The following is a 25,721-nucleotide window of genomic DNA, read 5'->3' on the forward strand; positions in this document are numbered from 1 at the left end:
CAAAAATCCCACAATCCAATCGGAGACATTATCAAAGCAGATGTGGGTTAACTGTCTGCCTCTCCTACCCAGTCGTACATACATTTAATCAGCAGTGTAACTGGAAGAATTTGACCCAGTGTAATGCCCAATGCCTTTAAGTAATTGAGACATTCGGCAAGTTAACTCCACCTCATTCTTTCTTTATTCACATGCAAGTTTCTACTTACATGCTGCAATACAATTGATGTGACGAAAGCAATAATCAGACAATGAGGAAATAAAAATGCTGTCTAGAACAATCAGGTGAAAATAAACTCCGCTGGGGAACATATATACAATAATAAAATCCACCCTCGGCAATCACAACAGAAAACTTTGCATCTTATAAAATAATTTATCCACATTAGTAAGTACACGCTTACAAGGTCATCTGAAACAATACACAGAGATATACGATTGAACAAATCAAAAATAAATTATATATTTTCATTTCTGTTAAATACATTAATTCAATTCCAGCCCTCTTTAAATAATAAAGGAAACTTTTCATACGAACTACTTGTGATCATGCAGTCTACACAATATAGAATTTTAAGGCAAGTTTAGTATCAAGGCTTTGCAAAATCAGAAATACATGCTCTTGTTTTTCCTAGGAAAATTGGTTCATTTCATAGTTTGAAACAATGTTGATGTTCAAGGGCCACACTTTTTTTCTTCTCCATTCGATTTTAACTAAATTTGCCAGATCAAAATCCCTCTAAGGAATACTTTTTTTTCATTTAATTACCGATGAGGCACAGCATTCGTTTTAGACAAATATTGCTTCTCACCATGCTCAACCAAGGATTTCAAGCACAGTAAGACGGAACTGCCTCCAGTATTAGAGAAACTTTGCAGAAATGCAAAACAATATGGAGAATCCATGTGCAACATTTTTGCAGGCTCTGTAATATGGAATGAAGCAAACTGATTTTGCCTCAGCCCACATTCTAGATACAGTTTTGCGCCACTAAACGAAACCTATTATGAAATAATATGCAACAACACACAACAATATGGATTTCAAGTAAATAATAACTATTTTAAAAAAGCAGTCGTAATACACCAATTGCACTTTTTTGTAATGATTGGGTAAACGTATTTATCACAAATGTTGCTACTCATTTAACAAAAAAACTGAACAAAATGATTTGGCCTCAAACATAATACAATATTTAACATTTGAAAAGTGGAGCAAATACATTACCTCTTATTCCTATGATAAACGCATTAAATACAACAGGAAATCAGTTTGCTCAATCTTTTACCCTTGTGCCAATACGGTTTGCTTCATTCCATATTGCACAAGCTACAAAACAGATGAAAATCATTTTCTTTAATTTTTCCCACCAGTCCAGTGTCTGTGACCTAGCCGCAGGGTGGAGAGGGTAAATCCTCTCATTAAATACTTTATCATACTTTGCTGTTTCAGTTGTGACAAACAGTGGCAAATTATACTAATCAAGGTTTAAGTAAGGACACAATTTACAGCATGAGCATCTTCCTACATTCCTTGGCGTAATATTTTCACTTAAAATACATTAACACATAATTACCAAAATGTGCTGCTGCAGTGAACTGAAATTAGCCCTAGTGAACTCTGAAAAGGCACGAAACATGTTTGCTCATATACAATAGGTGTAAGGCAATTAAGCATGCTGCACAGTAAGACTCAAATACCTCTAAAACAACCACTGAGGCACTTTTCTCAGTAACTAAAATGGATAGAGGGTAGGATGGACCCAGCTTTCATGCATGTTTTCAGAGCAGGCTGGAAATATGTTTCATGCCACCTGTGTGAGCGCAATGGGCTCAATTCACGTTTTCTTTGCACACCGAGGTTTAACTTAGCCCCGCTAAAAAGGCAATTTTGCTTTGAAATTCTGGATCTGTAGATTTTGCATAGAACACAATGTACATAAGAAAGAGGAAAATCTAGTGGATTGGTAGATTGCCATCCTTTCTTAATTTAAAACAAGAGCTCAAAGGGTTGGAGGAATAAAGGAGGAGACGGTCCCGCAAAGTGTTGTTAATGCCCACAATCATGTTGGTGTGTGACTTACAAACATTATGCAGGTAGTTCCCACCCTACAAACACACTTAAACCCTACTCCTGTTAAAGGCGGGAAAGAGCATCTTGCCAGAATGTGGAAGAGGACATACATATTTCATAGGGGTGCAGCGGAGTCGGGTTCACCAAAGGAAACAACAATACTGCTGGAGAGAAAAGTTCAATGCGCAAACCTGTAAATTCGCGCTGATAGGTTTTGCGTAGTTGGAGTACTCCTGTAAATATACAACTGTCATCGATTTTTAGGAGTACTCCTCAAATCCTTTGTGAAACCCTTCAAAAGTGGAATTATAGGGAAAAACCAGCATGTGTACAATCTTGAATTTTGCCAGCCTTTCATGGATTAGGCTTTTTGAGGTTTGTTTGAGATGCTGTGGATTCCTTCTATGTGTTTAGGTTCACTAAAAAGAAATGGCTGTATATGTTGTTATTACTCCCATCCGTCCATATTTTTACTCTAACTACCTGCAAATGAGAGGACTATTCTAGTCTGAAAGTGACAAAAACCACCATGCACCCGTGAGGTGACTTTCAGCCTTGGTTGGGCAAGTACTTGTCTGTTCAATCTTTTTAAATGTGAGTAAAATAAACTGACTGAACTACATCTACCATAATGCTATGCGAGAACTGGTGCAAAATGTTCACTGAGCGAACCACAGGAGTGAAATGTTTGAGAGTAATCAGTAGGACGAGACGTGCACTGCTCAGCACGCACTGCAGAATGGATTGATGCCCATAAAGTACCTTGTCATGAGCAGTAAAAACACGTGTTTAGGCTTATGACTCGACAGTCAGTGACTCCTCATTGTAATTGAGATATTACCGCGAGGAGCTAACATAGCATGTCTCCATTGCCTCTATATTTGGTCAAGCACCGGCTTGTTTTATTTTTTGGCTCTTTCTGTCACACCCAATAACTCTGTTTGAAGCTTTTTAGTTTATACAAAATGTTATTTGAGTCAGCAATTCAAACACCTCCCTCAGCGGGGCCTGACATTTGCTAAATAATTTTACAGCATGTGACTTTTGTTAGTTTAGTCAAGGCTACCAACACTTGGGTTGCTTATGTTTGAAGATAGAATAGACGTTCAGGGGCATGAACTGACAACTCAATTCGTCCACATTAAAATAATGGAAAATCTTTGCAAATATTATGTGAAGTAAGAAGGCGGCTGCTTCTCAGTATAACCATGATGAGGACATCTGTGGCAGGCGGAAGTGTCAATTAGATGGGTATGGCAGCCCATGGGCGCTATACCAGTCCCTATATTTTATTAGGAAATGTTGTTGCTAGACGTCTAAGGGTTCTCTACCAAAAGTTCAGCTAACTTTGAGGATTTTAGGAGCCAGTGTAAATATTTTTTTCTGATCGCTGATGGACACAGAAAGTTCCTAGAGAAGAGCACATAGTTCTCAAAGATCTAGCTATTCAAAACAATAGGAACGTACAACACGCGCAAAACCACCCACTCTAATAAAAGAATCTGCCCTATTGATGTAAGCCGCCACTGCGGAAGATGTGCTTCACTGGACATCCCTGGCTTGCCAGCTCCCCATCCACTTTAAAAGAAAGCTAGACATACTTTTGTTATCGCTTTACTCCTCCAGAAGGACAAAGTGTCAAGAGCGGGCTGCATTCGCTCAACTTTCTAAGACGATCAATCCTGTTCCGAAGTTGTGACGCCAAACTCAACGACCATGAAACTCTAGATAGGGACTTGTGCAACAAACGGACCTGGGTTAGATATCGCTCTGCTCCATGTTGTATGAAACTTAAAATTGTTGCCCAGATTTTTTGCCCACACTTCTTCTTCTAACGCATAAGCCAGTACTTGAGCTAGGCTTTGATAAATAATTCCCATTAAAAATATTGCACAACATAGAGTCTTTTTAAGGGTTGTGGGATCAGCCGAACAAAGACGTTGACGTGTTTAAGATATGCAATACAAATATTCTGCTAATGAAAAGATATTTCGGAAACATATTTGTAATAAATTGCCATGTTTCACCACAGAAATATCCAAAGTGATTGACTGAATACTACAACTAGACAAAAGATACGCATTTCGCAGAGTGTCGCTTGGGAGCTACTATCAATGAGGTTTTGAGCATATCCCACAGTTCACAGTTCCTCCTAGGCAGCCAGGAATCTTTGGCAGGCCTTCTTCCTAAACTCTCACTTTCACCCTGTATTGAACCATACCATGAAAAGACCCAGAAGAGATCCAACTGGAACTCCCGTCAAACAGCAATCTGAAGATAATGCGGGCTGAAGAGGTAGACGGTTAGCTATACATGCACCGTAGATTCTGTGCAACCAGGCGCTGGACAATCCAGCTTCCACCTGAGCAATTATGCTTTGACATTTCCTAACTTCACCGATTGCACAAGTGCGGAGACAACATTTGCACCAAGTGACCACGTCAAAGATGACATTAGTGAAATGTAGTGGGAAACAGCGCTGGTGCGTAATGAGGTGAAAGTCTTAGAAGGCCATTGTTTTATATCGAGGCAAGTTCACTATTCCGTGGTGGACACATTGAGGGACAGTAGTAATGGTTCAAAGATGAAATGTTACTTAGGGCTTTCCGAAGCTCAAGATTTTTAAAATCTGCTAAACAGTTTTATCAGAATGAAATGTTGAAACCCAGTATATATGTAAGTGGCGAGAATGAAGGCGCGAATATGACTTTGTGTATATAAGGTTCATATCCCCTTAGAATGAGGAAGGCCATTCATTCGTGCAAGTTGCTTTTTAAATGACACAGTCTGTATTTTTGCAAAAAAGAGCCCCCTAGCAGTTCACAATGGTACTGCAGCCCTATATTAGCACTAAGCTGCGGTTCCTACAACTTTGAGTCCTCCAGTTTATCATGCTGACAGAATAAATAGCGTGTACACGAAAATCGTTTTTAAACTTTTCGTGCCCATTTGTAATCGCCCATTCATCAGAAACCGGTAAATGCACAGTAGACCGTTGTATTGTAAGAATCTGGCTTTTTTATGTTTGCAAATGAATAAACTCTCAGCCCTTCCATAGAAATTAAGGTAGCTTCTTGTGATACCCACTGTCTGACATGACGAGCAATGTAAAAGCATGGGATGTCATCACATGCTGGTCCTAACACTTCACAAAATGAATATAAATCAAGGAAAAACCTCACACCATCCTGATATGTGCTGTGTGCTCATACTGCAAAGTATTTTTGCAAAGAATGGGAAACTATGGTGTAATTTTAAAGGCAGAGTAGTGTCTTCTATATTTTGACTCTATATTGGCCAACTGTGTTGCAAGAGCATGCCAACAAAAGTTACACGTGACTCTAGTACCCCATGTCCTCAGTGTAGTCATTCCTTTGTTCTTCCATATATGATGTGATGACATCATCAGAATTGTGCTCTTCAAACTAGAGGTCTCCAACCAAGGTTTTAAGGGTTGACGCCCACGGGGCCATCTTTGAAATAAGTAGCCAAGACCAGTACACCAAGGTCTCAGGTTTACAGTGAACATTTAACAAAATCATCACTGGGTCTTCTGTCATGTAATCCCCAGGACAAAACTGCTTTCAGAGGCCCCATCTAGCTCACAATCAGTTTGTGACTAGGAAACAAGGAGCCCAACATTAACTATGGAAGGAAATAGAATCTTAATACTTTGAACATTTTAAGGAGGAGTTCAATATCTCTATGAAAAGTGACACTATAAGTGGTCGATGCATCTGTTCATTGTAGGAATTTTAGCAAAAATTGTGTGAAAGAAATGTGAGGTGATACAGCTATACTCCTCCACACGCCAGCGAGACCTCTTACGTAGGGTTGTAAATCCAACTCAAACCAGCATGGATCACTTCCAACCAAGATGACATTTTTCCTTTTACTACCTCCATCTCAATTTCAGTCTTTTATGTTTTACTTAAGATTGTAAAACACAACGAGTTATGTCACATACGCATACTGACTATTATCAACATTTCCTATATCAAACACAGAACCAACTTCTGGGGCAAGCTAGCCCTTCCAGCCCGGCTTCAGAGCACATCCCTTGATAATTCCACATCTCACAATTGAAACATTCCTTTTTTTTTAAGTTACAAAGTATGTGGCATTACAACAGACATTTTCTAAAAATACTAAAATACTAAACATGAGGGATTTTATTAAGAAAGCTTGAGCAGGTCAGTCTGCTTAAATTAACATTTTTCAGTGATACTGACTTCAGTTTTCTTGGGTTTGAGGCTGACGTGTCACAGACATTTATTAGAAGCAAATGATTCTTTACAGTTGAAAGGGTGGTGATGCCAGAAATACAATGGTGTTGGTAAAATGCTGTAACCTGGGCAGCATGAAGAAAAGTCTGTGAGCGAATACTTCATGAATGGATGAATGAACGATGAGTACTTCCATAGCGCACGGCTACTCAGAAAGAGTGTTCTTGCACTGTTTACGTGACTCAAAGCGGAAAGGAGGCGTGGACCACTGATCTCTTGTTATCCTACTAATAATTGTGAGTGCTGGCTATGCCGGTTAGGGCTTGGAGAGCCTCTTGGCCACATCTGCGTACGCCATCTCTGTTTCCTTGTCGGCTGCACAAGTGTTGGTAAATTCGTCCCGCGCATACGCATTCTTCAGGTATCGCCATACGCCTGTCATCTCTGTTGGGATCTCGTAATTGCGGTATTTTTTTGCTACAATCTGAAAAAAGACCATAAAATATTCAGATGAATCAGGTTTTGTCGTCGTCTGCTCTAAGTACTATTTAAAAACAGATTTATTCCCAATCTAATTTATAAAAGTTTCATGCTTATTTAAATAAATGTACAATCGAACATCCATACATACGCTTTTGATCCTGTTAAAATTCTTAACATACTTAGCTATAGACTAAGGGCCTGAGTCACAACACATTAAAACAGATTTTGCTTACTCTCTACCAGCTCTCACAATCCCTCATCCTGCTATGGGCATTCAGTGGGATAATCTACCCACTGCACAGATCCTGCAGGTCAGATGTCTGAATGAATCTGCTACTGCTGCATCCAAGGCTAGTGTTTTACATGAATAGCAGGAGAACAACACTGTATCTACTGTCTGGTCTCTGCCTTCAACTCACTTACCTATACATTAACATTAATGTGATGATGTATTGCTTTTTAGACATAAATATAGTTTTTAAAAAGTTGCAGTCTCTAAGATATATTTTCACGATGTGTTTGAGAAGGATCTCAGAAGAAACCACGTGAGCAATATCTGTGTCACACCCTCTGTGTATTCCACCTTTTCGAAAGGGCCAGACAGGGTAGAAAAGAGACAGTTTTCTTTACCTAAATCTTGGTGACGCGGTGTCATTATTTTTCATTTGCATTTAATCACACATTATATAATATGTATAATTAACGTTTTAGCTACCTGGGCGTGATATTTGCATCTATGTTAAGAATCATGAGTAGGTGTCACATAATTATTAATTGAAGCTAAGGCATATGTATACTATGGTAGCAGGAGATGTGGAAAGCCTTATAATAACTGACTCCATTTTAAAATGAAATGTTGTGTTTTTGCCATCACCTTTTTCTTGCACCAGGCACCAGAGCTTCAGTGATCGCATGAGTGCTTTGTATACAGCTGAGTAAGCCATTACTCCATTTGTTATGAATGGTTTGTTGAGCGCTGTTTCTAGACTGGTCTATGTGGGATGGATTTTGGTGTTGTGTGTAAGGCTCTTAGAAGTGTTTCAAACTTGGGCTGTAAACTTGTGGCTGCGTTTAAGCATGGCGCGAAGCAGAGATGTGTGAGGGATATTCACATTTGTCTACCACTATTAGCTTTTCAAATTTACATTCTCTCACAACTCGGAGTTCAAGTTTGGGTCCAGACAGTCTTGTTAAATGTGCAATACAGTTTTAACCACCATGGTGGAAATATGGGGCCCACCAAGAAGTGGAAATACCACAACACAATGCTAACTAAATGCTTCAGTAGTCCAGCACTGAGATTGCACAACCCAAGGATTACCACAGCCCCACAGTAGTGGGGCGAGGGTCCAACCACAACTACAAAAAGTACAAATATACAAATGTTAAATCTTTGACCCCCCCCCCCCCCCCCAATGTTTCAATGTAACTGACAGCTCCGGCGTTACAGCGGTTTCTCTGCAAAGCACACTAAAACTCCTGTTACAGAAAAATATAAAATAAATAATTACATACACCACAGTAGCGGGTCATTGGGATCACCCAAGTATAATCGAAGACACCACACTAGGGAGTTTAGGCGGTCCACCCGAAAGAAGAGATGGCTCCAACCAAGGATAACCCCAGATACCACAGGAGCCTAGAGTGTGCATCCAGAAGCGGAGATGGGACAGCTGAAGAAGAACTGAAGGGTACCCGCAAACACCACTGTGGTGGGTTATTGTTGAATGAATCCTCTAAGAGGCAGCGATATGCAACGCATCCAAGAAACTGACGAGAGACCAGTGCTAAATTTGTAAAATATTAAGTGCCAGGGCTCTGACCATGAGGTCACTGCTGCTTGCACCACTCATTGCCCTTGTCATCACTGCCACAACAACTACTAACCATCTCTCTCGCATGTAAATGTGACAGTTCAGATTATTCCAGGTCCCCAAAGCTAAACGAATGGCTGGGGAGGCAGGTATTAGCACTATTTTAATGTATATTGTATTCCTGAACAACCGTTGTTCTGCTCATCTCTAAATTAGATGAGCAGCGCCACCATGTGGTAGAATGTTCTAAGTATGCTGTTGACAATTGTGTGCCAGTGCCAGGCAATGGAAACCAATTAAGTGACGGTGCTGAGGACCGGAAAGCACTGGTTCAAATTAAGCACTGGAGGAGACAATATGTTGTATTCCTGTGGTGGGAAGTAGTATCTAGATTCAAAACGATGAGAGGTGAGGCAGGAAAGGTTAAGAAGTGATAGGGATGAAAAGGGTAGGGGTGTGGGCCCACTGCCCTTCCTAGCCCTAGCAGGCTCAACAATGGATGCCACAGGAGAACACCTGTAACCTCTTCCTTCTTTGCCTAGAAGCCCAGGCTGGATACCATCGAAAGATAGGACAGTAGACCCACAGGCAAGGCGGGCCGGTCCACTGTGACTATTTGAACGCAGAGTGCACAAGGCCTAAAAGTTAACAATGTGTGTGGGCAGAGCTCTGCCTGGTCATAAAATGGCTGATAATAGCTGAATCCAGCATTTACGGTTTAGAAATGAATACATGTAAATACCAAACGTCCAAATATTTTAAATCTGGTAACCATAAAACCTGTGCAAAAACTTGAACTACACAATTGTTGTGATACAGCTGAAAGAACTACAAAGAAATCCAGTTGTTTCAACCATTAATTTTTCCATGAACTTATTGTCCCGTATACTCTGCAACTGTATACACCACAGTAAGAAGAAACACTAAAGAAGCTACTGTTGCAAATCAATTTCGGATGATGGCATGGCGATCACCAAACTCGGTGTGGAGAGTACCTTGAGCAAATGATAACTCCATTGCCAATTTCAAATAAAAGAATAATAATGTTTTCATTGTATGCACCACTCGCTACTGTGTTCTCTTGCTCTGCGATGCTCTAAATTAATTTTTTTATTTTAGTTTTATTTGAAAAGTTTTATATAGCGCTGGCTAGACCCGGAGGTATCAGAGCGCTTTACATGAGGCCGAGCATTGTTTCAGAGCATAGTTACAAATTACATAGTTACAAGTTACACAGTTTCAGAGAATAGTTACAAGTTGGTGGAGCGTAGTTACATGCGTAAAAAACATATGTAAGGGAAAAAGCAGGTAAGGGGAAAGATTCAGGGGAGAGGGGATAGGAGCAGGGGAGGTGGACAAAGTATGAAAGAGGGAAAGAGGAGGGGGAGGGTGAAAGAAACACAACCGGGAGACGAGAAAAAACAGGTGTAGCTTTTGTTCAGCTTAGCGATGCTCTTATTGAAAGTGCTTGCCAGGACATTCAAATTACACAAAAGCAGCAAACACCTACCTGAGTATTAGGTCTGCTTTCCTGAGTTAACTTTATACATAGTTTTCGTTCTAAATTAACTGCAGGACAATGTAATGTTGCTATAAGAAATTGTTATAAAAATCAAAATGTGACTAGTTCAGCTAGGACAAACATCGATTGTATGTCTAACAGTCAGAAATTTAAGAAGGGCTGTGCTATTATGATCCTGCATTTCTCTGTAAATAGTATGCGTCTTAAGCATTATTTTTTAGATCTGGCCTAGAATTGTTAGCGGTCTGCCAGGCCCTTCCAATAAATAAATAAATAACACATACACAGATATACACACATGTAGGGGGGCGTTTGGGTCCGCCCTCTCTCTCCATAAGGCTGATCAACTATCAGTCACATTTTGATAGAACACAGCATGGACCAGCCATTGACCCTATTGCGAATTTTGCCTGATAACAAGTGCATCCATCTTAAATGAGTTAGCTGTAGTGACAGGCTTGGTGGGTTAGTCCTTTACTTTTTCCATTTTCTCCTTTTACAGGTCCTCTTCAGTTTTTTTTCTTTCTCCTTTTTGTGATCTGGCTTGACAGCGCAGCTCTCGCCCGGCAATAATGTGAACATCACTAGAGAGGAGCTTTGGCTCCGCCCGCATGTTGGCGGGCAGGAGTACAGAATTTGATTGGAAAGAAGTTGTGTGATGCCACATCAAAAAAGAAGTGCTTGCCGCACCATGATTGGAGGTCCCAAGGGGAATCCCCTCGCTTGAAACGGCCATATGTCAAACATAGTAATGCAGCGACGCTCTAGACGAAACACGTCATCATTTGTTACGTTTGAAATCTCTGGGCGTCCTCCTACTTCTCCCATCCGGCCACGAGGTAGTCGTGCAGATGGTACTAGGCGGAAGAGTGTACAATTATGCACTATATCAGAAACACATCCTGATGCCGGGTGCGGAGTATGGGGTAAATAAAGATATGGGCGAGGAAGTGCAAGGACCCCTCCCACTGATGCCCTCCAAGCTCCAGTGTCTGGTATTATTTACAAGGCCACTGAATTGCTGAGTGGGCATAATTACAACCCACAGGGCTTGCAGCTTGTTACCTCACACTTCACAGAGCAAGGGCAGGTAGCAGCAGAAGACATGGCTAGCGCTGGCATGGCTGGGGTGGAGTCAGTGTGGCTGCTCCCCGTAGTCTGTAAAGGTTCATGCACACAAGCAGGAACAGCAGGTCTCTGTGCCCAGGTCCACTATTACAGGACGTAAGAGCAGAGCCAGACTGGCTGCAGCAGGCACCGGGCGTTTCCCCAGTGGGCCGCCAGGATGGGGGGCGATTTTTCCCCCTGGGGAGTCGTTTTTGTTACCATGGGCTGGAAATATCGGCCCCCTGTAACAAAATCAGACGAAACCGGCCCTTTCAAACAGCTCGGCCGCACCCCCCCTGCTCTCCAGGGGGGCCGGCCGAGCAGTTTGCCAGGGCTGATTTCAGTTCCCAGTCTGGCCCAGCGTAAGAGCAGTTGGAAAGTCACTGGGCGACGGCTGCCTCATCCCCGGGGATCAGTGAGGTATGGGGCATCTACCTGACGGGGCAGAGGCAGCAAACATGCACACAGATGGGTATAGTGCACCTCTGTCTCCGGTGGCCAGACGAAAAACTACGGCCATCTGACCAGCTTGGAAGTGCCCAGGTAGCCTGCACTCCTTGTATACGTCACAGATAAAGCACCGTAATGAGAAGTCATGTGCGTGTCCATCAACCTCTATTAAAGTGTGGAACATGGGGGCAGAGGTAGCGCACACGTGTTTTCTATTGTATGGTCTGGTGACTTAGTGGAATAATGCATCCACTGTAGAGGCCTGTGCTCGACCTCATGGTTAAAGGTTCAAATCCTGGCAGGTATACTCAGCCTTTCATCCTTCCGAGACCAATAAAAATTAGCGCCTTTGGGTAACAATAAGCATCTGTTAGTCAGCGCCAAGATACCCTTGGGTGACCGTGCGCTTTACAAATACACATCATGTTATGTTACTGTCCATATGCGTACATGGGGGAGCAGTGCTCCCCTGTCCCTGGTGAGACAAGCAGGTAAGGCCATCTGAGCCGCCTGGAAGCACCCAGGTAACCTGCAGCCCTTGAAACCATCACACTAGGGATCTGGCAGAAGAAACTAGGTGCCAAGTGTGTGGCCTCAAGCCTCACCAAAGTGTCAAGCACAAGGACAGAGGTAGTGTTACTGCTCCATGTTTTCCATGTGCACGCATGCACATTAGTGGGAGCAGCTTGTTCCTGCTGGGCAGAAAAGGAGGTCAATAGTGGCATGTAGGTGAATGCTAGGTTAGTGGTGATTGAGAGATGTGAGAGGTGTACGAGTGGTGTGTGAACAGTGGTTGAGCCCAGGATGAGCAGGATATCAGTTCAGCATAAGCAGTGTCTGCGTGCAGGGTACGTACTGTCTGCAGGGTGAGCGAGCAGTGCATGAGTGCAAGGTGCACATGAAGCATGATCAGTGTTTTAGTGCAGGTGGTGCATTGTCTATGTCAGTGCTAAATTTGTAGAAAATAAATTACAGGGCCCTCATCAGGAGGCCACTGCAGCTATCACCACACATTGCCAAACTGCGCTGACAATGGCAGTACCAACACATTTACTAATCATCACATTCCAACAAGTGTGACAATTCAGCATATTTCAGGCCCCCAATGCTATACGAATGGCTTGAGCAACAGTCAATAGTCATTTTTTAATGTATACTGAATTAAGAAACAACTGCTGTTGTGCTCATCTCTACATTAGATGGACAGCTCCACCATGTGGCAGACTGTCACAGGTCCAAATATTGACAATTAAGTGCAGGTGCAGAGCATCGGAAAACATCTGCTCAAATTAAGCACTGGTCTATGTCCAGGGTGAGCAATGTCTCAGTGGAAGGTGAGCATGCTGGACGAGAGGTGTCTGAGTGAAGTGTAAAAGCGTCTTATTGCCGTATGTCCGAGTCCAGGTTTAGCAGTGTGTGAGTGTGTAGGGTCAGCTGTGTGTGCAAGGTGAGCAGTTTGTGAGCATGCAGGATCAGAAGTATGTGAGTGCAGAGTGAACAGTCACCATGACTGATCTGTTAATGGTGTGTGAATGCAGGGTTAGAAGTATGTAAGCAGTGTGAGTGCAGGGTGAGTAATGTGGGTACAGAGTGAGAGATGTGTGAGTCCTAGGTAAGAGGTGTGAGTGCTGAATGACCAATGTCAGTGCAGAGTGATGGGCATGGTGAGTGGTTGTGAGCGTAGGGTGAGAAGTTAGTGTAAATGGTGTTAGTGGCACGTGAATGCAGTGTGAGAGGATTGTAAATGGTCTAAGTGCAGGGTAAGCATTTTGAGTGCAAGTCGAGTGGTGACTTGAGTGGCATGTAAGCAGTGTGTGTCTGTGTGTGCACATTGAGTGATGTGAGTGTGTAGCATGCGTGGTGGAAGTGCAGAGTGAGCAGTGTGTGAAAAGAGGGTGAGGGATGTGAGTGTGCAAGGTGAGCAGTGTGTAAGGGTGAAGGATTGTGTGCAGTGTAGAGGTTGTGTTTTAGTGGTGAGTGGTTAGCAAGAGTGATGCATTAGTGGTGAGGGAATGCATGATGAGAAGTGAAGAATTGTGCAGGGTGAGCAGTGTCTGGGTGAGAGGTTTGTGGGTACAGAGTGACTGGCAGGTGAGTGCAAGGTGGGCAATGAGTGAGTGTGCAGAGTGTGTGGTGTAAGAGTGCATGGCAAGGTGTACAAGTGCAGGGCATGCAGTTTGTTAGTGCAAGGTAAGAGGTGTATGTGACTGCAAAGTGAGCTGTGTGGCCTGTGTGATTGCAGAGGGAGCAGTGGGTCTGTATAAGAATAGGTTGAGAGGTGGACCCATGTGATTACAGACTGAGCAGCGGGTCTCTGTAGGAGCTGGGTGAGAGGTGTGCCAAAGTGACCGTAAAGTGAGCGGCATGCAAATGCAAGGTGCAGCACGTTAAATTCAGACCTATTATCATTGCCAGTGCTTGTTTATTAAAAGCTGATGACAAATACTATATGCCTGACAGTTGCCTTGTGGGAAGCTTATGCGCAATAAAGTAGGCCTCAGTTTGTACTGATGAACAGCCAATGACAAAAGCTTTGGCATGAATGGTTCTGATGGGTCTGATCAGTGTAATATGAAAAAATATGATAAAAACAGTAAGCCTAGCCTCTTCATTGTAAAAAGCATTTGGTAGTGTCATTAGCCTCAAATGGTGCATTGCCATTAAACTGTGTAAAAGTCTATGCGCAGGTATTGGGTTACATTTAATCTCATAGATTTCCGCAAAAGTTAAGAAATTAGGGGCCTGATTTAGTGTTTGGTGGATGGGATACTCTGTAACAAACGTGATGTGTGCCTTATGCTTACTATGCAGCAAGGTTTATGCTCAGTACATTAGCCCTGAGTTGGTTATGGTGTCACGGGAATGATAAAGGCTACTACTGGCCTGATTTGTTCATTTGGAAAAGTTATGTCAAGTGCCATAAGTCTGAACAGTTTATTATGAAAAGTTATGACAAAGGCAGTAGACCTGACTTATTTATTGTGTAAAGCACATGGTAAAAGCAATAGAATTTTGGGAGTGAATTGTTGTTATGCTGAAGAAAGGTATTTTGCAGTAGCGGCTACCTTGGAACGGGAGAGATAGGCGGGGGAAATGGATAAACAAAAAAATCAAACAGCTTCTGCCCCCTACAGCAAGTCGTTGTAACGACTTGCGTTGTATTGGTATGCGATGTAACAACGCGGTTGTTGTAATGACCGCGTTGTAATTGCATGCAATGTATCGCGTTCGTTGTAAACAATGTTTCCCCTCCCAGTCATTCACTGGTCTGAGCGGCCAGTTTGGCCACTCAGGCAGTGCCTGGGAACCTGGGCATGTTTTCTAACGGACTGTGCAACACAGCCAGGTGGAGAACATGCTAAGTGCGCGTGACTGTTTGGCTAGCCCAAGAGAGGCTAGCAAAACAGACATGTGCACTTAGGGAGTGCAAACCATTCCTCACTCTGCTCTGGCAAGTTCAGCCTTGCCCCGCCTGATGTGGCTCCAGTCCCACACAGAAAACTAAAATGATAATAACGTCTTGTTATTGTAATTTTATTTTAAGTTTTGCACTGCTCAAATAGTGGGGCAGCACTCTTCCACCTTAGCAGAGGACATGCTACTGTTATTTTGTTACATCGAATCTTGTAGATGTTATGTTATATTATGGTGACTTGTAGAGCCCACGGCTGCCCAAGCAAAGGGGCGTCTCGGCGCTGAACACAGAAAACTGCACAGCTAGTAGCAAACAAGGCAGCTTATAACGGAGGGAAGAGGAATGTTTTCACAGCTTTACAGAAAGGCAGATAGGACTTTATACTGCGAAAGAAAAGGGCGGTATCAATCCAAACCCCTAGGTTTTTTATCACCTGTTATGGGGCAGGTGCCGGCCCCAACGTGGCAGGCCACCATTGCTCGCTCCACAGCTCTGAGTCTCTCCCTACCAGCAGTACCTCAGACTTGCTGGCGTTGAGCTGGAGACAGTTGGCAGTCACCCACTCCGAGACGGCCTCAAGATCGCTACGGAACTTATAAGCAATCTGAGTAATGTCATTGGAGAGTGTGACTACCAACTGAGTATCGTCTGCAGATGATACTACCTTGAGCCCTCTGGTTGAACATACAGATTGAAGAGGGTAGGGCTCAAAGCTGAGCTCTGCGGTACCCCCTGCTTGGTGGCATAAACTCTGGAAACAAAGGGAGAGGCAGCAACCTGGAAAGTCCTCCTGGAAAGAAAGGAGGCAAACCAGTCCAGGGCGGAGCCCGCTATTCCCACCTCCTCCAGACGCCCCAACAGGATCTGGTGGGAGACCGTGTCGAATGCGGCACTGAGATCGAGCAGAATCAGTGCCGAAGTACGACTCTCATTCAAGGCCGGAGATGGGTGACAACAAGAAGGGCAGATTCCGTGCTGTGACCGGAATGAAAACCATTCTGAGAGGGGTCTAGTATGTTATTTTTCTCTAGATACCCCGTCAAGATGGTATTGACGTAGTCCTCAGAAATTTTAGAGACCCAGGGAAGGAGGGAGATGGGGCGGAAACTCTCCGGTTTGGCCGCATCTATGTTATGTTTTTTTAATAGGGGGACCACCCTAGTATGTTTCCAAGTGCTCGGTACAACAGCCGTAGAGAGAGATAAGTTAATCATATGGCTCAAAGGAGGAATGAAGGGGCATATTATCAAGAAACGGCGTTAAAATGATTGCCACTTTTGCAGCAGAAAACTGACTCTAAAGCGGTGATAATGTGCTTAATAATATGCCCTTGAGAATTCCCATAGAAGCCCATGTTCTGGTGCCGACATGGGCTTCTATTGGAATTCTCTGCGGCATATTATCAAGCCCATTATCGCCGCTATAGCGGCAGTCTTCTGCCGCTAAAGCGGCGATAATTTTAACGCCGTGCTTGATAATATGCCCCGAAGCGATACCAAAGGGGATGATGGACGGAGCGTTTGAGCAAATCAAACACTCACCCCCAGTCAACTGATCTGGGTTTAATCCATCATCAACGGGGGAATAAGCACAGGTAAAATTTGCATCGCATAGGCCGGCTTAAGAGGCTTGGACAGGGAACCCGACTTGACTTTACTACATAACACAGACAACATCTTTTGGGAGATGGCAGGAAAAGTAGTCAGAGAATAAGAAGTGGGAGGCCAAGCCACGGGGACAGAACCTGACACTGCCTGAGGGAAGGATTTATAGATCTTCTCCACCTCCTCCACAAAGAAGGAGGCAAGAGCATTGGTCGTCAGATGATATCGGAGTAGCAGTCAGGGCTGTTAGATGGATTTGCACTGCTCTTGATCTCCTCCGCATAGTAAGTGGCCCGTTCCGACTGGATAGACCTATGATATTGCTTAATTGCTATGTTATAGGGCTTCTTCAGGTTAGGGTCATAGTTCCTTCTCCATGCTCTCTCCAACCTCTTACACTCTTTGCGCATGGAAGTGAGCTTAGCATTGTACCAAGGACTAGATTTGGTTCTGCGTCTTTTAGACCATTTTACTGGAATAAGAGAGTCGAGAGCACCAAAGATCCAGTCGGACAATGATTTATCGGCAGAGTCTGAATCTACTGGAAGACTGGGCACGGATGAGGAAAGAAGCTCTTGAAACTGCGCGATATTAAGTTTATGCCAAGGGCGCCTAAGGATGCGCTTCTGAGGCACCCTGCTCATAGGCACAACACCAGAGTGTCATCGTTAAGAGATAGTGATACGACCAGCACATCGGGGAGGGAGAGTGAACAGTCAGGAGAGCAAGATTAGTAAAGACTGGATCCAACAAATGGCCAGCTGAGTGTGTAGGCCCTTGCACCAGTTGGAATCGCTGGCAAGCCTCAAGATCAGCCAGAAAGTTAACCATGTCAGCATCCTGCAAATTCAAATCCCCAAAGATACTGAAATTTGCTGCTCTCATGGCTAATGGCCCTACAGTGTCAATAAGAGCCGTTTTGAACTCTTTGGAGGGTCCGGGCGGGCGATAGATCAGTAGGCCCGACAAGGTATAGTTAGTTTACCATAGTATGTAATGAGTTTGATGTAAGTTGCCCCGTCTGTCAAACTCTAGTGGTAGAAGATTTGCACCGTGATAATCCTTGTTGGGCACTCTTAGGAGAAGATTGTGTGATCACTATAATTGTGCATATAATTTTAATGTTATGCATGCTATTTAGGTTTGTGTGTCTTAAAGTACTTTGCTGTGTTCCAATGGTAAAACAATGTTACACAATGCACAATACCATTCCAAGATGTATTTTAACTATTTTAAATAGTAAGCATATGCCTGTCACGATTACGTGGCAGATGTGTAAATGTTATTCTCTTACTCTTGCATGAGTTTAAAAAAAATCTATATATTGTGAAGCATTTCTATTAAAGTATGTTTCCTTTTATGTAGTGTGGAAAGTTGTTAAATTCAAAATTTCGAGTACTTTTTTTTACATTTAATGTTAGAACCAATACCACTTTCCCTTTACACCAAGGGGGTACAGACTATTCAAACACATTACATTCGAAGAAAATAATCTAAGCGCATGGTATTTAGAACAGCTCTTTTCAACAAAAAATCCACATCCCTTCACAGATTAGGTTAATTGACAGTTTCTGTGCTCGGGTTGTTCGTTAAACATGGGAGCGGGGCCAAGAGAGAGGTGTGGCCAAGCTTGTAAGTGTAGCAAGCTGTCCAAGTTGCTGCCCCGAGGATGCTCTGCATCGCTGCTGTATTTCGGCCTTCAGGGGCTATCGCAGGATACCGCTGACACAGGTCAAACGCATGGGATGTGAAGGGAAGCATAGGTGTGAAATGTAAGCCGGCACAGTCCCTTTGAAGCTTGCTCCAATGGAGAGCATGGCTGCCTAAAAAGGCTGTAAAACAGCCCCGGGCCTTCCTATGGCATGCACCATTAACTTAAGTACACTAACTTGTACTAGGCCACCCAAATAATTCATATAAAGTTTACTTTTTTGCTAACGGTGTTCCTTCGTCTTGCTGCTTACCTGAGTGGGTTCACTGTAATCTCTGTATATAGCACACGCGTTCGCTTAAAAATGAAATTAATTATTTCCTTGTGCTGTAAATGGGACCTCACTCTCTGCTCAGACACCAAAGAAAATAATTCCAGGGCTCTGGAGCCAGACAGAACTGGCTGTCTGGGGGAAATTAACCTAAAAAAGCACTGGAAATGCTAAAACGACTTGCTGGTGAGAATGGGAATTTGCCACACACATAGTAGGGTGAGGGTGCTCGGGGAGATTCCCTTGCTGAATTTAAAGAGTCAATTTACGTCCCCTCTGCAACCATTCAGACATGTACCGGGTGACCTTTAGCTGTGGTCTATGAATGCCTCCGTGCTGGGGCCCTTTAAACCAGGGGCGGCTCCTCCACTAGGGCGGAGGAGCGTCGCCTCACTACTTTTTCGCAGTGCGAGAAGCAGAAACATAAAATGGTAAAACTACCATTTTATGTCTCCGCTTCTCACACTGCAAGAAAGCAGAAGTGTTTGATTGGGGGCGGGCGGGTGGACGGGGCTGCTCTAGGGCAGGGGAGGAGTGGCTTGCCCACTGCTGAGGGCGCTGACTGTTTGGTCGGCCCCTCTGGGGCCAACCAAACCAATCATGCACACTCTGCCTTTTCTCCATGTAGGCTGCATGGAGAAAATGGCCTCCCCTTAGGCGCCTGGCTGGTCGCCGTCCAATCACAATGCTGCCAGGGGAGGGAGGCTGCCTGCTTCCTGTTCCGGCCGGAGTCAGGAGAGTAGGAGAGGCGCCGACGATGCAGGATTGGGCCTGTGAAGGTAAATTAACTTTTTTATTTTTTATTTAAATTAACCCCCCTGCGCACGACCCCGTCCCCGTGCAACTCCCCGCCCCCCAACCCGCAAGTCATGCTGGGCACGACTGTACTAAACTAACACTCTTTATTGAATTGTGGGTTCAAACATTATTACGTATGGCAGCACAATCTATAATGATCTAATATTCACGCTAGAGATTAAAATAAAAGGGATTAGCCATGGGTTGCCTCTAGAGTATGGGTGTGAATCTTTTTTTAAACACTGAGCTCCCCCCAGTAATGAGGAATTACTGGATGAATTGGGAATCCTGGTTCCCCTGGATATTCCTCATTAGTCCCTGGTATTTTACCCTTTGATTTCAGCTCTTTTCAGCAATCAAAACCTCGGGGCGAAATTGCTGTTTCCGGCCCCAAGGGGATTACCAGGCAGTGGCATGAAGTAGAATGATGACGGTCCCCTGCAGAATGTGAAGGGAGGCCTCTGGGCCCCCCATAATCACAGCTAGTCTATGATCTTGGACAGAATGAGCCCCACTGAAAGGTCTGGGGGCCCCTGGATGGTTGGGGCCCCACCTGCACTGCAGGGGCTACAGAGACGGGTGTTATGCACATGCTGCCATTTGTGGGGTTCCAGGGCCAGTGCAGAGGGGAAAAAAGATTTCTTTGACCAGTTCTGCATGGCTGACCATCACCAACAATAGACTTTCCAGAATGTTCCTGTCTCTGATGGTGGCTGCTTGGGCTGTGACGTCATTCACTGCATGGCATCTCTTTAACTGTTTTCAGTACAAATTGTCCCAGACTTTGTGAAATAACGAGAGAAGCTTTGCAAATCAAGCAAAGTTTTCAAATTGTCTGCAGAGTTTGCAAAGGTTGCAATAAAAACTGAGCAGCTTGCCGTAATCCAGAGACCATTCCTTTAGTAGTGTGTATGTTGCATGTAATCAAAATTAAACAATACACCTCGCTGCCAGGTCTTGGATTATTTTACTTTCACTGCTTGACTCATACTCTAACCTCACCCTTCAGGGTCTCCATCCTAGGACGGACCACAATCCAGTTCCTTGTTGTCATGCAACAAACAGCCAAACAATAGACTCCCTGCTAGGTTGTGAGTTCTGTCATGCTGTGCCCTGACTTCTGAGGCCCTCATTCTTTAAAGCCTGGTGGAATATGTTCAGAGGGATGGCCTGTAGATCAGGAATGCCCTGTGGGAGTCAGCCTGAAAGCACCGATTCACCCATTCCAAAAATTGCTAAATATTTATTTAGCCAGTTTGAAATGGCAGTGTAAAATTTCACACGTTGTCGCTACCACCATTTTCACTGGTCTCCGGGAACCTCCTGGCTTTTAGGTCCAGTTCCTTCTGGCTCCACCTCATGAGCCAACAAGATTTTCTTCTACTCCAGAGCCAATTGTTTTCCTGGACCCTGGCTGCTTAAGCTTCCTTGGTGATTTGTGTGATTGGGCAGGGGTAGGTTGTGAAGCCATTTTTATAGCTCCATTGTCCCATTATTTCCGCGTGGCCCTGGTGACCGGGGAAGAGTACAGGCCTCAATGTCTGTCCTCCCTGCACACCCAGGGTGCTTTCCAGATAGGAAATCCTGCCGCTTGCTGGTCCGTAAGGCAAGAGTGTTTTCCTAGGTCCATTCCACTAGTGGGTTAAGGCTAGCTGCCTGGTAATAGTGGGTTATGTCGGGGATGTCAAGACCATCCTTTCTCACATGTCGATAAGGATGTGTAAGGGACAGGCACAGTTTATTCCCAACCCATACAAAACAATTGATTTTGCTTTGCAGAGTTCTAAGTGTATTGGTTGGGGTTGGAAGAGGCAACATTTGAAATATACATAGAATCTTATGGAGAGTTGTCGTTTTTATTGCAGCTTTTCTACCTGACTAGGAAAGTCCATGAGTAGCCCATGATTGTGAGTTTTTTTTGATCTGCCGGAGTTCCTGAAAATCAATCCTTACAATGTTGTGAGAAGTGTGAGCAAGTTTTATCCCGAGGTAAGTGATGTGGTGCTTAGACAATGGAATCACATACATGGAACGTAACTTGTTTCTAGGTTGAGTTTGAACCCAAATATTTACCCGCACAGAGCCATCTCGTCTACCGCTGCCTGTAGGGAAGTAGCTGGTTCAGTTAAGGAGAGAATTACATTATCTGCATACAGAATAATTTTAGACATTTGCCTACCAAATGTGAAGATATGAATGGTTAAACATTTAAGGCACAAAGTGCCTAGAAAAAGTCAAGCACTATGGAAAAATAACAGTTTGCAGTGGACGGGGGCCGGGGGGGAAAGGTGCAATTTCAGGCCAACCACGATGGAGCAGAGGCCGGATACACCAAATGGGTTGCCCTGTCCAATGTTTTTCCCTAAGACGCAGTGTTCATCTGTTGGGTTAGCTTCTTCTGGTTACTCCTTCGGGCAGGCTTATGGGCACCAGGTCTCCCTACAGCCAGTTCTACTGCAGGGTCAAAACCTCTTTAGTCAACTGGCCCTCTAGGAGTCAGGAGTCCTTCTGCTTTTTCGGTCCCTGAAGCAGGTAAACAGGAGGCTCACCACTTGACCCTTGGAAAGCAGTTTCAGCTGCTGAGTGGCAGCAGGATTCAAGAGTTCTTGAGTCTTTGTGCAAGCCCTCTTCTTCCAGCCGAACCAGGAATCAGAAGTCAGGATTCTTTTTTCAGCAGGGCCTTCTCCTCTAGATAAAGTCTCATATGTCCAGGTATGTTCTGAGGATGTGATGGTTGAGGAGCTAAATTTAAACTGTGCACTATCCAGTCACTGGAGAAAATCTTCCACCCAATCCTACTATTTCCTTGCAGTCCCCCCACCTCCTTTTGCAGCTCTTCCTCTTTGCCTTACAGCAAAATTACACAGGATCCCCTGTTTCAACATGTCAGGGTCCAGCTGCCACCAGGAAGGTCTATCTTCCGATTATTCGCCACTCTCCTACCTCACTTGGTCTAAAATGGCTTTCCCTTACAGTGGTTGGAGCCTGACTGTCTAGGAGGGAGCAGGGGATAAATAGGAGATTCCCTCCTTGGCATCTCCTTGTCAAAATAATTAGTGTTTAAGCTGCTCTCGGTTCTGCCAACTTCTCCTACCCACTCACAGACCACTAATCCCTGACCAGTGGTTTACCAGTAATACTTATTAGCCTTTCCTGGGTCCATGGGCAAACAACTGCCCTCTGAACCAGAATCATTACAACGTTGTGTATTCCAGGTCTGGATCTAGTAGAAGTGGCAGAACTAGTATTAAGCCAGTGCTGGCTCGGGCAGTCTAAAATACTTTTTTCTAAAGTTACTTTTCTGCTTAAGTAATCAAAACACCTGTTTCACCATTAATTAAGGTTTTAAAAATTAAGCAGCAAATACATTTGAAGCATTTTTCTAGCTCTTTCATACGCAGAGGTGGAAAATGAAGATTTTAATCCCAGCTAGGAAAAGTGTTGCCAGGCCAGCACAGTGAAATGGCTTTTGTTTTTTTCACAATGAGGACATTGTAACTCCCAATGGGTAGCATGCTCTATTTTTATACATTAGCGACCTCATGGGTTTACAAGGAACACTTTAGAGGTAAGTTATGAACAAAATGGCAAAGGCATTTTTCCCTGCCATGTGTCACTGCAGTGGTGCTCCTGGCAGAAGTATATTTTTATCAGATCTGTATGTGATGCAAATATGTACTGCACTCTACATACAATATATGACTCCCTTTAGGGGAGATGATGTAGCCTTATGGCTAGAGCGGTCGACGTCGAAGGTGGGGAACCGGTTTTGAATCTCGGCAGGGATGCTCAACATCCTGTGATTCTGGGCAAATCACTTAATCTCTTCGTGCCTAACAAAAATGAATGTGTCCATTTGTAACGAAACCGGTGCTCATGTAAAGCGCTCTGATACCCGATATCTTCAGGTCGAGTTCGTGCTATAAAAAAACTCAAAACATTATTTTTTAAAGAAGGCCACAGTCACACTTTAGGCACAATTTACATTGAACATATAGGAATGTTAAATAAGTCAAATAGGAAGCTCCAACACATCAAGTGTTTTAGAGGGGGAGCACAGGTACTTTACCAAGGATTAGCAGTGTTAAAGTGCAGGGTCCTAAAGCCAGCAAAACTAGTGCCCTGAAAAAGGTGTAAAATCTGGGGTGACTATGCAGAAAAAAGTGGATTTGCCACAGAAAGTTAGACAGGTTCAAGGCCTGATAATGATGAACATCTCACACTCAGTTGAATGCTAATCATGCCACAATGTGCATGATGACACCCTGTCTTTTGCACCGTTGCAACCATGTACTGTTCACCTCAGCATTAGGATTGGGGCATCAAGTGTAGATCCAGGGATGCCAGAATCATGCCTGATTTTCAGGTTAACCAAAGACTATGTAAAAATTTCCATTTGGATTTTTCTGTGGATTCCTGCACCTTTGGCACAGTTCAAACCCTTCTAGACCTGTGTTGGGTTCCTGTCATAAGATCTTTGATTAATCTTGGCCTGTGCTTAATTTGCAAACAAATGCCAGGGACCTTGTCAGGAGGCCACTGACGGATGCAACACCTATTGCCCTTGCCAGCGCTGCCAATGTCAGCACAAACACAACTACTAACTATCACACTCCTACAAGTGTGAGAATTCAGACTATTCCAGGCCCCCAATGCTGTAAGAACGGCTTGGGCGGCAGGTATTAGTCATCTTTACTGTATATTGAACGAATAAACAACTGTTGTTGTCCTCATCTGTAAATTAGATATGCAGACCCACCATGTGGCAGACTGTCACAAGTCCTGGTCTTGACAATTAAGTGCCTGTGCCGAGCACCAGAAACCACCGTCTCAAATTAAGTACTGATCTTGGCTCTATTTAGTTATCGATCAGTAATTACTTGATTTTGCCCTGGAGAATTATTTTGTTTTAATACACGTACTCCTGGTACAAACAATGGAAATGAAGCAGTTGGTATAATTAACACAAACCGCCTCTACGAAGGCTAGCCTAGATCACATTCTATGAGTAAATGATCGCATGCTGTGCCATGAACTAGAATCATGCTCTATTTTTCACTCTCATTCATATGCTGTTTAGAGGCAGAGGTAATGGTGTGCAAGATTTGTTTTGCTGCTGTTGTCTTTGAAGGTCCTTCAGTTTTCTCTGCTTGGGGCCGAATGTTGTCCTGTGCTGTACTGTTTTCCGTTCAGTGGCATAGCTGGGCGGGGGGTGGGACGGCAGCACTCTTTTTGGGGGCGATGGAGATGAGCAAGTCGTGTCTGTCGACTACACCATCCCCACGACCCCGAGAACAAGTCGTCCATCGGCCGCCACACCCACACCCCTGGAACAAGTTGTCCACCAGCTGCCACCAACCCCCCGCTCTTACCTGCACACGGCAGCAAACTTAGGGGCCGTACCCCGGGTGGCAGTAGGTCTAACTGCCCCACTTTTTCTGCTGTGTTTGGTTTTAACATTGTGCCTCAATAAACCAAATACCTATGGCAAAGATGTAACTAGCACCATTGTGCGTGGAACATAGGTCTACTGGGATAAGGAAATTAAAGATAAAGGGTTATTAAAAGTAGGTCTCGGGTTGTGATCATGGGTTAACAATGTAAGTACGGGAAGGACAGATCCATGCCAGATATTCAGATTATCAGAGAAGAGACATTCGCAAGCAGTGGCCTTCAATGGGAACTTACTGGAGAGTCTGAGGTTATGCAAAACATTTGGCAAGGATCTAGCTCGCCTCACCTACTTTAGGTATTCTCGGCATTGGGCCACACGTTGGATGTTAGCCTGCAAATTCAAATGTATTGGCAGGGAGTTGATAACCTTGGTCATAAGGAGAGGAAACTCCTGGCATACGTTTTTTGCATCAAGCGATAGAGGGTAGCATCTTTGAATCCAGTTTCAAACTGCACATCGATAGTAGTAGCCAAAACCACTTAATTAAACAAGCTTTTGACAGCAGCATTTTGTGACTTTTTGCGGACACTCCTTTTTTGGGGACTACTAGAACTTACTTCTCATTAACATCATTTGATCCAGAGCATGAGCAATAAAGGTAGAAAAGAGGGCAAGAAGGAGAAATACAAAAATAGGAAAACAGTGACAAAGGGAACAAGTATTTGCAATGCAATAGGTCTCGCATTTATAAGAGTTTGAGCTATTGGCATTGTAAAATTACAATGCCTTTTATTTATGTTTTGGTTTTAAAACAAATAAAAGGCATTGTCATTTACAATGTCAGTAGCATA

General features: G+C 43.9%; 1 protein-coding gene across 3 annotated transcripts in view; it reads right to left on the reverse strand.

Annotated features, from left to right (window-relative positions):
• Positions 1 to 356: 356 nt before the first annotated feature.
• CLIC5 (CLIC family member 5) overlaps positions 357 to 25,721 on the reverse strand; it is a 465,318-nt gene continuing 439,953 nt past the window's right edge. For all 3 annotated transcript variants that reach the window (XM_085610537.1, XM_085610538.1, XM_085610539.1), the window contains one exon: positions 357 to 6,784. In XM_085610537.1, the coding sequence (XP_085466663.1) occupies positions 6,617 to 6,784 (168 nt within the window). In that variant the 3' untranslated portion in view covers positions 357 to 6,616. The remainder of the gene's footprint in view (positions 6,785 to 25,721) is intronic.

This window comes from Triturus cristatus, chromosome 6, assembly GCF_964204655.1.
Source record: "Triturus cristatus chromosome 6, aTriCri1.1, whole genome shotgun sequence".
In the NCBI taxonomy this organism is placed as follows: domain Eukaryota; kingdom Metazoa; phylum Chordata; class Amphibia; order Caudata; family Salamandridae; genus Triturus; species Triturus cristatus.